Source organism: Garra rufa, chromosome 7, assembly GCF_049309525.1.
Source record: "Garra rufa chromosome 7, GarRuf1.0, whole genome shotgun sequence".
Taxonomy (NCBI): domain Eukaryota; kingdom Metazoa; phylum Chordata; class Actinopteri; order Cypriniformes; family Cyprinidae; genus Garra; species Garra rufa.
In genome coordinates, this window is record NC_133367.1 from 18,815,689 (window position 1) to 18,828,659 (window position 12,971).

At 37.2% G+C, this 12,971-nt stretch overlaps 1 protein-coding gene across 2 annotated transcripts in view; it reads left to right on the forward strand.

The window, feature by feature from the left end:
• Window positions 1–12,970, forward strand: part of cenpp (centromere protein P) — a 79,202-nt gene extending 66,232 nt beyond the window's left edge. For both annotated transcript variants that reach the window (XM_073844573.1, XM_073844572.1), the window contains 3 exons: window positions 8,307–8,386; window positions 8,824–8,915; window positions 12,830–12,970. In XM_073844573.1, coding sequence (XP_073700674.1) covers window positions 8,307–8,386; window positions 8,824–8,915; window positions 12,830–12,948 — 291 coding nt within the window. In that variant the 3' untranslated portion in view covers window positions 12,949–12,970. The remainder of the gene's footprint in view (window positions 1–8,306; window positions 8,387–8,823; window positions 8,916–12,829) is intronic.
• The last annotated feature ends 1 nt before the right edge of the window (window position 12,971 follows it).

Below are 12,971 nucleotides of genomic sequence, written 5' to 3' on the forward strand. Positions count from 1 at the left end.
GTTCGCTTTGTAAACACTGGGTCAGTACTTCCACCAATGTCAAGCTTGACCTTTCCAACGTGATTACTTAAGGAGTGAAGTCACGGACGCAGAGCTAGTGCAAGACGAGCATTTGTAGTTTAAAAGTATATAAGTTTGTCATTTTTGAATTTTATAAAAAGGAAAATGACCAATCGTTTCGCTAGATAAGACTCTTATTTCTTGACTGGGATTGTGTAGAGCGCTTTGAAGCTGCATTGAAACTTTGCATTGCAATTTGGACCTTCAACTCGTTAATCATTATTGAAGTCCACTATTTGGAGAAAAAAGTTTTGGAGTGTTTTCCTCAAAAAATTTGAAGAAAGTGAAGAAAGAAAGACATGAACATCTTGGATAACATGGAGGTGAGTAAAATATAAGGAAATTTTACTGGACAGCTTTTTTACTGGACAGCTGCAAATCTCTATATGCTCTTTAAACTTTGACGTTTTTGTAAAAAACTTTGAAGAAACTCCACGTAGTCTTTAATGAGAAGAAATGACTTCATACTTTTTTCTTTTTCTTTCTTTTTTCTCGGTTCAAGTGCTGACACAGCAGATGAACAGATTAGCTGTGAGAGTGATTTTCCAGAGCTTTCAGAATAAAACAATCCAGATTTTCATTTGAAAATTGCTACCAGGTTTTGAAAACAACGTAAAGAGTTTCCATTACATTTAAACTTTTAAGTTGAAATTTAAACTAATAGCAAATCCATTACCATTACTCTAATAACTTAAATGTAATTATTTGTTTGCAGTTTAAACGTAAAGACGAGCATTTGTGGTTTAAAAGTATAAATGTGCACAATTTTTTTAAGAAAATGACCAAAAATTACGCTAGATAAGACTCATGTTTCCCGGCTGGGATTGTGTAGAGTGCTTAGAAGCTCTGTTGAAACTGCAGTTTGGACCTTCAACCCATGAATCCCCATTGAAGTCCACTATTTAGAGAAAAATCCTGGAATGTTTTCCTCAAAAACCTCAATTTCTTCAACTGAAGAAAGAAAGACATGAACATCTTGGATGACATGGAGGCGAGTAAAATATTAGGAATTTTTCATCTGACAGCTGAAATCTCTTCATGCTCTTCAAATGTTGACGTTTTTGTAAAAAAAAAACTTTGAAGAAACTCCACGTAGTCTTTAATGAGCAGAAATTACTTCATACTTTTTGCTTTTTTTCCGTTCAAGTGCTGACAAACGAGCAGATGAACAGATGAGCTGGAGTTATTTTCCAGAGCTTTTAGAACAAAACAATGTCCAGATTTTCTTTGTTTACGCATTGAGATGTTAAACTACAAACACATCCAGCTTCTTACACGACCAACTGCAACATCTCATCTCATCCACAAAATTAGTAGTGTAAGTAACCTAAAAATTGTAGTGTATGTGGGATAATTTTGAACAGAACACAAATGTTTTACATAAAAACTGTACGTAGATGAGTTTTATGAGAGGTAGATCAAAAGAGCATTTAACAGTAGTGTGAAATGAATGGCGTAAGATGTTTCAGCACCGTAGGATGTTTTGACTTGCCATCAGGTAATGACCGGAGCTCAGTGACTCAACCAGCTGGAATGAACAGCTGCGACTGTTCACTGTTTGACTGGCTGTGCGTGAACTTTCTGTATACGTGTTTCTGGTCCTAATTGCGCATGATTCATTAGTATACATGAATCCAAAGGAAAAAGACCATCTTCAGTGTTTTTCATCAAAATAAAAGCACTTGCTCCACCTCTGAAATGGCTTTCCTTTGCAGATGACGCCAGCGAGTCAATCCCAAATTCAATCCCATCCTTTCAAACTACATTAAGCCCCTCCCTGCATACTTTTTTTGAGTATTCTGTTGCATCATGGAAGTAAAATAGTTTTAACTCATGTTGGATTACTGTTGCGTACATCTTGTTAAGTTTGGACTTCGGGAGGATTGAACGTTCTTCTAGTTCTAATCTCACCAGTGGATGTTGAATTTAGGATGTCTTTAAAAAAATCACTCTTTCCACAGATGAATTCCATTGGTTAGAATAGTCTGTAAAATATCATGGACCATTTGAGGTGTACATTGAGACCCAGAGGACTATTTCACACACATGCCTAGCACCATGATAACGTCTGTCAAAAGCTTGGACTGTGTTTTCTCGTTGCGTTTAGACATCTCTTTCCACTGCGGTAATGTCGGTTTGCTTCAGCATCTGGTTCAGTATATTTCCTTATGGAACTTTTAACATAATGGAAGATTTCATGTTGTGCCAGAGAGCTTAAGTTCTCAGCAGTGGCATGTGTGTAGTCAGCGGTTTTGTGTTTCTTTCCTTTTAGCCGGGTACCTCATAATCGCCCTTGAGGCGTTTAGATTAACAATTCAGTTGCGGGTCATACACTCTTAACAAACCTTGGTGTAAATTGAAAAATGCTTTAAGACTGTCCCACACATCCAGACGGTATTGGCCTCTGAACAAGACCAAAGGCTCTAGTTGTTCTGTCTGGTGTTTTAATAACTGTTGACAGGGATCCGTGGGGAGTATAACATGTCGTTCCAGGATCAGACAATGGAGGTATGGAGTTCGAATAATGGTTAGGTTGTGTGAAGGATGCTAAATTAATGGCTTAGTTCAAGGAAGCCTTGAAGCCTTTGGTCAGACCCGTGTCACATTTACCGAAAGCAGTGATGTCTTTTAAATAACTGTTGAATGTTTTAGGTTAACAAGTAGACTGAAATTGATTCATGGAGGTATTTACAACATTTACAGTGGGGAAAATAATTATTTGATCCCCTGCTGATTTTGTACGTTTGCCCACTGACAAAGAAAGGATCAAACTATAATTTTAATAGTAGGTTTATTTTAACAGTGAGAGACACAATAACAGCAAAAAAAATCTCAAAAACGCATTTTTAAAAAGTTATAAATTGATGCATTTTAATGAGAGTAAATAAGTATTTGACTCCTTCGCAAAACACGACTTAGCACTTTGTGGCAAAACCCTTGTTGGCAATCACAAAGGTAAGACAATTCTTGTAGTTGGCCACCAGGTTTGCATGTATCTCAGGAGGGATTTTGTCCCACTCCTCTTTGCAGATCCTCTCCAAGTCATTAGGGTTTCGAGGCTGACATTTGGCAACTCGAACCTTCAGCTCCCTCCACAGATTTTCTATAAGTTTAAGGTCTGGAGACTGGCTAGGCCACTCCAGGACCTTAATGTGCTTCTTCCCAAAACACTCCTTTGTTGCCTTGGCCATGTGTTTTGGGTCATTGTCATGCTGGAATACCCATCCACAACCCATTTTCATCCATCGTCCTTTTGAATCGGTGCGGTTGTCCTGTCCCCTTAGCAAAAAAACACCCCTAACGCATGTTTCCACCTCCATGTTTGATGGTGGGGATGGTGTTCTTGGGGTCATAGGCAGCATTCCTACTCCTCCAAACACGGTGAGTTGAGTTGATACCAAAGAGGTTTAATCTGACCACAACACTTTCACTTAGTTCTCCTCTGAATCATTCAGATGTTCATTGGCAAACTTCAGACCTGTACTTGTGCTTTCTGGAGCTTCGTTGAGGGCGCTGCAGGATTTCAGTTCTTCACGGCGTAGTGTGTAATTGTTTTCTTGGTGACTATGATCCCAGCTGTCTTGAGATAATTGACAAGATCCTCCCGTGTAATTCTGGGCTGATTCCTCACCGTTCCTATGATCAATGAAACTCCACAAGGTGAGGTCTTACATGGAGCCCCTGACCGAGGGAGATTGAGTTATTTTGTGCTTCTTCCATTTGCAAATAATCGCATCAATTGTTGTCACATTCTCACCAAACTGCTTAGCGATGGTCTTATAGCCCATTCCAGCCTTGTGTAGGTCTACAGTCTTGTCCCAGACATCCTTGGACAGCTCTTTGGTCTTGACCATGGTGGAGAGTTTGAAATCTGATTGATTGATTGATTGCTTCTTTGGACAGGTGTCTTTTATACACAGAATAACCTTTTAGACAACGCTCCTAATCTCAGTTTGTTATCTGTATAAAAGACACCCAGGAGCCATAAATGTTGCTGATTGATAGGGGATCAAATGTTGCCAAATCACTGTAAAAATAAACCTGCCATTAAAATTATAGACTGATAATTTCTTTGTCAGTGGGAAAATGTACAAAATCAGCATGGGATCAAATAATTATTTTCCCCACTGTATGGGGGGATTAATTAAAAGTCCTTGGCATATGCTATGATTTACTCACCCTCAAGCCATTCTAGGTGTATATGACTTACTTCTTTCAGACAGTTTTTTTTTCAGTAAAGAGTAATCAAACAAATTATCGTTTCCCCAGTTACAACAGCGTTAGTTACTGACAAAAAAATGTGGCGTTACTACAATTTTCACATTGCGTACTTCTTCTGTGGTAAATTCTGGCTTATTCCTCTCAGTGCGTCCTCTTCCAGAAATGAAAAGTATCCAAGATTAACTTGATTGTCAGCAGCCATATCACCCTGTAGCCCAAGATTGGTCACCCACTGAAGCTAAGCAGGGCTGAGCCTGGTCAGTACCTGGATGGGAGACCTCCTGGGAAAACTAGGTTGCTGCTGGAAGAGGTGCTAGTGAGGCCAGTAGGGGGTGCTCACCCTGTGGTATGTGTGGGTCCTAGCACCCCAGTATAGTGACAGGGACACTATATCGGATGAGAAGTTAAAACCGAGGTCCTGACTCTCTGTGGTCATTAAAAATCCCAGGATGTCTCTTCGAAAAGAGTAGAGGTGTGACCTCGGCATCCTCTGACCATCATGGCTTCCGAATCATCCCCGTATTCCGATTGGCTTCATCACTCTGTCTCCTCTCCACTAGTAAGCTGGTGTGTGGTGGGCGTTCTGGCGCACTATGGCTGCCGTCGCATCATCCCGGTGGATGCTGCACACTGGTGGTGGATGAGGAGATACCCCTGACACTGTAAAGCGCTTTGAATGTCTAGAAAAGCGCTATATAAATGCAACAAATTGTTATTATTATTATTATTGATGAATGTTCACGTTTGGTTCTGGAAGTGGTGTGGGCATTTACCTACATGTCCTTGTGTCTCACATGGATGTATAAAATTAGAAAAGCGGAGCCGCTTATGAGCGTGATTACATTAGAGATGAGTTTAGACGGTAAAAAAATGGAACTTGCGTTAGTATCATATGGATTATTTTTTTTGACATGACTTCATTTAAAGGGATAGTTCACCCAAAAATGAAATTTTGATGTTTATCTGCTTACCCCCAGGGCATCCAAGATGTAGGTGACTTTGTCTCCTCAGAAAAACACAAACGAAGATTTTTAACGAAAACCGGTGCAGTCTGCCAGCCTTATCATGAACGTGGATGGGCACCAAACCTTTAAAAGTAAACAAAAACATGCACAGACAAATCCAAATTACACCCTGCGGCTCGTGACGATACATTGATGTCTTAAGACACGAAACGATCGGTTTTTGCGAGAAACTGAACAGTATTTATTTCATTTTTTACCTTTGATACACAGCCACGTCCATCTGTCATGAGCACGAGTTTGGCATCAGTCACGTCACATGTGCACGCGCTCTAGCGTAGAATACGCAAACGCCGTAAGGGGAAATCAGTGAAAAGTCCCGGATGATCTTTTAGCTTTAAATCGGTTTAAACAATCAGGATACGCGCAAGTAATTACTATTTTGAATAGCCGCTATACCCACAATCTCTGTGCACTGTGTAAACAATGAGTGTTGTATACATGCGACAGATCGCTTACGGCGTTTGCGTATTCTACTCCAGAGCGTGTTCACATGTCACAAGCCGGATGATGATCTCGTGCACATGACAGATGGACGTGGCTGTGTATCAAAGGTAAAAAATGATATAAATACTGTTCAGTTTCTCACAAAAATCGATCGTTTCGTGTCTTAGGACATCAATGTATCGTCACGAGCCGCAGGGTGTAATTTGGATTTGTCTGTGCATGCTTTCTTTTACTTTTAAAGGTTTGGTGCCCATCCACATCCATGATAAGGCTGGCAGACTGCACCGGTTTTCATTAAAAATCTTCGTTTGTGTTTTTCTGAGGAAACAAAGTCACCTACATCTTGGATACCCTGGGGGTAAGCAGATAAACATCAAATTTTCATTTTTGGGTGAACTACCCCTTTAAAAGTAGACATTTTTAAGCTTTCTATACATATATTTCTCATGTATGTGGGGCACGTATCAGCAGAGTTTCGGTTTGTTTTATTTACATGTCTGTGAAGAAAGGTGATGAGACCGAGACGGCAGAGAGCACATTTATTTTATTTATTTGACAAAAGCACATTGTTTTCTTGTTATTACGATGTTTTTCATGTCCGTGGGTAGACGCGAGCCAAATAATGTGATATTTAGCTCCTGGAAGGTGTCTCACATTGTCCCACAGAAACATTAAAATAGTGTAGATTAGTGTACAATGTTACTTTGCCTGGTAATTGGTTGCTTTTATTATGATGTAACTCAATTACCAACTCAGTTACTATTTGTGAGAAGCAACTAGTAACTAAAACTAATTATTTTTTTTAAGTAACATGCCCAACACTGCTTTCAGATTAATACAATCGGAGTTATATTAAAAAATGTCCTGGCTCTTCCCAGTTTTAAAATGTGCTCCAGGGGGTTAATAAAGACCTTCTGAAGTGAATCAATGCGTTTGTTTAGGAAAAGCATCCATATTGATATATTTACGGTAAGAAATTTATCTTCATGGAACATGATCTTTACTTAATATCCTAATGATTTTGGCATAGAAGAAAAATGGATCATTTTGACCCGTACAATGTGTTTTTGGCTATTGCTACAAATATACCCAAGCTACTTAAGACCAGAAGTGCGCAAAAAGTAAACTGGAAAGAATACAAATTGTGGCTAAACTGACTGACCAGAATTAATGTCTACGTGCAAAAATAAACATTTGCAGAAATTTAAATGTCTCGCTCTAGGAACATAACAGTGTTTAGTCTTCACTGGGCCGAGGGAACATCACAATCACAAATTCAGACAGGCCTCGAGATACTTGTTAGAGAAAGTCTTAGTGTTTACCAGAGGGAGCATCAAGTTAATGGTGTAACTGACAGCATTTCCCAAATGTGTAATATGGGAATTGGGAAAAAATTCTGGAAAGTCTTGATGTCCAATGGGAAACTCTGATGAGTTTGTCTAAGGGATTTGTGACGTCCGTGTTGGTTGGTTGGTTTTAGGAACATGGTGTGAATTACCATATGTTTTTAATTAGCCAGTTGAAATGCAGACAAATGAGGAGTTAAATTTAAGAGCAGTTTAATAAGATGTTTTAATTACTTATTAAAACACATAGAGAGTTTCTGCATGTGTTTTATTATGTAATTAAGGGAAATGGTAAGCAGGGGTATAATTTCTAACTGTGGTGGTTTCTGCAAAAGACAGAGATGGAAACATTTTTCTTCCTTTATTTTATTATTTACTGTCAGTGTGAAGTGCTTCTGTGTATTCAATCTTCTCCTCTGTGGTTCAAAGCCCTGAAGGCACGACCAGCTCAACTGTAATTATTAAAAAACACTTGGTGTACTAAAGGGATAGCTCTATGGAATATTACTGATTCCTCTTTCAAGTCAGGTCTGAATGATTCATTATTAAATTAAGTTGATCCGGTTCTCAAGTTCAAGTTACTGCCTCAACACTCCAGTCAGAACAGTTAACAACTCTCTGCAGTGAAAAATTTTCAATGAATAATGAATTGTGTGGGTCTGTTTCTTACATGAAAGTATTGTATGTCTTCAGAACACTTGCGAATTTACATTTATGCATTTAGCAGATGCTTTTATCCAAGGCTACTTATGCAAGAGGAACAAAAGCGGGACATCAACAGTATGTACCAATTTTGAGACCTTTATTTAGTGATTTTAAGTTAAGTAGGTTAAGTCCTTGTCCTCATTAACTGTATTTTGAATATTTCATTATGTAGTTGCCAGGACGTTCTTGTGTCGTAAGAAACAAAGTCAACACCGTTTGAATTGACAAGGGGAGGAATAAATCGTAACGTTTTTGAGTCATTTGTTCCTGTAAGACATCAAAGCCCTGCGCAGACAGTCTCAGACTGTGACTTCAGTGTATTCTTGCCTTGTTATGGAGCAAATTCCACTTGCAATTACGCAAATCTCTAATATGTAAATTTCTCCACATATTTTGTTCGTATGTGTTGCGTTATCGGCCAGTGTTTTGGAACCGAGTTGCTGTGGGTCAGATGGAATCTGTCAGGATTTTGATTCCCTTAACAAACAAGCGGTTTGTTTGGCAGGAGAAGTACCCAGACGTGGTCAACCTTCCAGAGGGATGCCGATCGGAGCTGATGATTATAAGAAGTCCTCCACTTCCCGGGTAGGTTGCATCAGCTAGGAAAGTTAAATGGAAAGTTCAGTCCGTAACTTCTGCTGTTTGCCATCTGTTGATGGCACCATGAAAAATACATAGCGACTACGATTTTTCTGTGTTGACCATAAGCTGGTTTCCTTGCAAAGTTGCAAATTTAACTTATGCACAAAATTGGAATATCGCATAAAACATTTGCGAATAAGCACTGTTTTCATCCGAGTCAAAGACGTTTCCATCTCCCATGATTTGGATTAACCCTTTTTCGCAAGTCAGAAACTTGAATCGGTGAATCAAGGGATTCAAAATTGTGTGACTCTATCGGCCGTTTCTGATGCGATACTTCAAAATGCCCATAAAACAGGGTGATGGAAACAGCTTGTGACTGATATCTACAGATTAAGTGTTTGAAATCTAGGAGTAGTCACTGGCTGTATGTTTCTCAGGATCTCCATGACCATATTTTGGAAGATCGATGTGTCCATGGAAGGAGTGGTGAAGCCATCGCTGGAGCTCCTGCTGAAAATGCCAGACCAGGGTAAGATTAACTGGGTGATGAGTGAAATATCGATTATGTAAGGGATTGACCAGCTTTTCCTGGTTATTAAATAGTCTTCAAAGGTCATTTTTACTAGACTCAAAAACTAGCCAGTTTGAATGGAAAATGGGTCAAATATTACGGAGGTCCAAAGAGGCCATGGAGTATCATTTTTCTTTTTTGTTTTCACGACTGAATTTTCCGGTGATCTCTAACAGAAGTTGTTCTCTGAAAGTTACACAACTTCAGTACTAGGTGGCAATATGGACTTATATATGAGCAATATCACACTTATGCAACAGTTCGACGACATGAGTGTGTAAATACATGAACAAAATAAAAATTAAAAGGCCTCTTTTGTACAGAATACTTCCTTCCACAACGGATTCAAATCAAAGTTCGACAGTTAAACAGCTGAGCGTAGCCTCTGTTACTAATTCCATGACGTCACTTTAGAGCTAGAACTTTAGAACTATATTGAAAGCTTATAGTAGCATTACCATATTAAAAGCTGTGTGTTGTATTTAGTAGAGGATTGAGAGAGAGATTTACTGAGCGATATCCGATAGGCTTGTACTAACCTTTCATCTGTTAAGGATTCCTGATGACAGCGCTGATCGGTGCATTTGTTGGCTTGCGTACAAGCTTGTTTTAACAGAAAATTTTACTTCCTTGCAAAACTGAGTATTTTTCAAATTAAAAGTCTTTATTGCTGACTCGTAAAACATCAGCAAGCGGAGTGGTACAAACGGTGAAACGGCTGTTGGAGTTCTGTTGAACTGTAATATCAACACTCCTATCAGCCAATCAGATTTCAAGGACTAGAAAGAACTGTTGTATAAATGAATATAACTGATGGGGTATAACTTTGTCAGGATTACAAGCAAAATTAAGTTGTGATAATGGGAAAACAACTTTTGTTATGTAGAGATCACAAGAAAATTAAGTTGTGATAATGAGAGAAATTACGTAGAGATTACAAGAAAATTAGGTCATGATCACAAGAAAACTATTTTTGTTATGTCGATCACGAGAAAACAGCTTTCATTACCTTGAGATGACAAGAAAATGTAAAAAAATTCGAATTGAATCATGATAGGGCTGTACAATTAATCGGAAAGTTTCGCTTTCGATTTTGCCTTCAAACGATTATGAAAATACAGTAATCGAGATGAAATGATTCTTGCGCCCCATTCCGCCCCCTTTCCAGTGGTGCGCTTTCACTCTTCTATAAAAGCTTAATTTCACATGCAAATCAGCAAAATCATGTAACGTGACTTTCTTAAAACGGGACGTGCTTGATTTATTAATGTTTCTTTGATGTTGTATTTTTAAAAGCAAGAAAAAGAACTTGCAATGTTCTGTGATTGCGTTCAGAGACAGAGAAGAACACGGACATGTAAAGTTATCTTTTAGCTCAAGGTGCGGTCAAATACACGCCAAAATATTTCAAAATGAGGCACTTAGTGATTATTCGTGTAAACCCTTGTCAGTTATGTCTTAAATGATCTTAAACAGTTGAAAATACGTGTGTAACAGTATATTGGATCATTGTGGCTCTTAAAGCGGCAATAAATAACATTTCTTTTACCGTCTCTGTGCTTAATATTAATAAAATGTAAAAATACAAAGAGAAAAATCACTCACTGCTCTTGAATGAAGGACTTTTGTAGTTTTAATAAGAACCAAAGCATGTTTAATTCTTACAGTGAAGACACTGTTTTATTTTACATTCAATTTCTGTAGCAGGCTGTTAGACTACTTTTTTTCCCCAAATAAAAGCACTGTTTTTTTTCTTTGTATCTTTTTTGTTGTATTTCTATCTTTAAATTAATCACTAATACAAAGTTTTAGACCCAATCTTAATTGTGTTAAATAATCGTGATTACAAAATTGACTAAAATAATTGTGATTTTTTTTCCATAATCGAGCAGCCCTAGATCATGAGAAAACTTTCATTATCTCAAGATCACAAGAAAATTTAATTGTGACAACGAGAACTTTTATGTCACGTCGAGATCACAAAAAAATTAAGTGGTAACGAGAAAAGAACTTTGTCTAGATCAGGGGTTTTCAAACCTGTCCTGGAGCCTCCCCTGCCCTGCACATTTTGCTTGTCTCTCTCATCTAATACACCTGATTCAAATCATCAGCTCATTAGTAGAGACTGCAAGACCTGAATTGGGTGTGCCTAATAAGGGAGACATACAAAATGTGCAGGGCAGGGGAGGCTCCAGGACAGGTTTGAAAACCCCTGGTCTAGATCAAAAGAAAATTGTCTTGATAGTAAGAAAGCAACTTTCGCAATGTTGAACACGAGAAAACGTAAGGATGAGAGCAACTTTCATAATGTTGATAATGAGAAAATAACTTTCGTTATGTCAATCACAAGTTAAGTTGTGATAGTGAGAAAACAACTTTCGTTATGTCGAGTTTGAGAAAATTATGTTGTGATAATGAGAAAACAACTTTTGTTATGTCGAAATCAAGGTGAAATATTTTCATAAACGAAAACTAAAACTAAGACAAAAACCACTGATCAGAAAACATTTTCGTAAACTAAAAAATAAAAACATCAAAATAAAAGAACTAAAATGAAACGAACAACATTTATTGAAGAACTAACTGAAATAAAATAATAATTATCAAAAATAAATATACTAATTAATTATTAAAAGATTGAGATTCAAACACGCACGCAATCTCATTTCTAAATGACAACAATTCCCCATGGCTATTAAACCTTTGAAAAAGTCTCATGAAACATTGTTTTTTTCACTGCCGCTGACACAGAGAGAGCAGTCACATTCAAAAACGCTGATTCATCCAGTAATGTTTTTATGAGTAAGTCATTTATTCATTCAAATCACTTTTTCATAAATTAAAAATTGGTGTATAAAATATATTATATTTTAAATACATATATTATGTATTAAATGTTAATAATGCATAAAATGAATTAAACGCTTTTAAATAGACTGCAGCAATTGATATTTTGTGTCACGTTATTTTGCTTAGTTTAGAATTGTGGGGAACTCATGATCTCTAAAAAACTGAAACTATATAAAAACTAAATAGAAATGTGTTCACAAAATAAAAACTAAACTAAAACTAACAAAATTGTTAATGAAACTAATAAAAACTACATTAAATTATATTGCAAATTTGACAACTATATTCAAATAAAACGAATTTAAAAAAGATAAGACTGTGATAACCTTGGTCGAGATCACAAGAAAATGAAGTCGTGATAGTGCGAAAGCAACTTACGTTATGTTGGGATCACGAAAACAAAACTTTATGTCGAGTTTACGAGAAAACAGCTATTACGTCGAGATCACAAGAAAATTAAGTCATGATAATGAGAAAACAACTTTCGTTATGTCACACGCACAAAAATTTAAGTCATGATAGTAAGAAAGCAACTTTCGTTATGTCGGATTTACGAGAAAATAAAATTGTGGTAAGTCATGATCATGAGAAAGTGACTTTCACTGAGATCACAAGGAAAATTCGATGATTACGAGAAAACCGCTATTATGTCGAGATCACAAGAAAATTAAGTGGTGATAATAAAAAACAACTTTTACGTCAAGATCATGAAGAAAATGAAGTCATGATCACAAGAAAATAAGTATTATGTTGAGATCAATAGAAAATTAAGTTGTGATAATGAGAAAACTTTCGTTATGTTGACATCACAAGAAAATTAATTCACGATAATGGCAAACTTATGTCGTGAAAACGAGAAAACAAAAAATCTTAATCCATGGCCTCTCAGGGCTTCCGTAAAATACACAATTTTGTGGTTGTAATACAAAAGTGACAGAATTGAACTATTTTACACTTGTACAATTCAAAATAGTGACTTGGAATGTGGTACAATGATCTAAAATGTTTTATTTTGTTTTCAGCTCGGGAGTTGGACACCAAAAAAGTGACAGAAAACGGCTCGGAATACTTTCAGAGCCTCCTGCGGATCCTCGGTGTGGAAGCGTCAATCGAAGGCTTGATAAGAACTGTATGTTTGTGAGAAGTGAAAAGTCAAAAACGAGA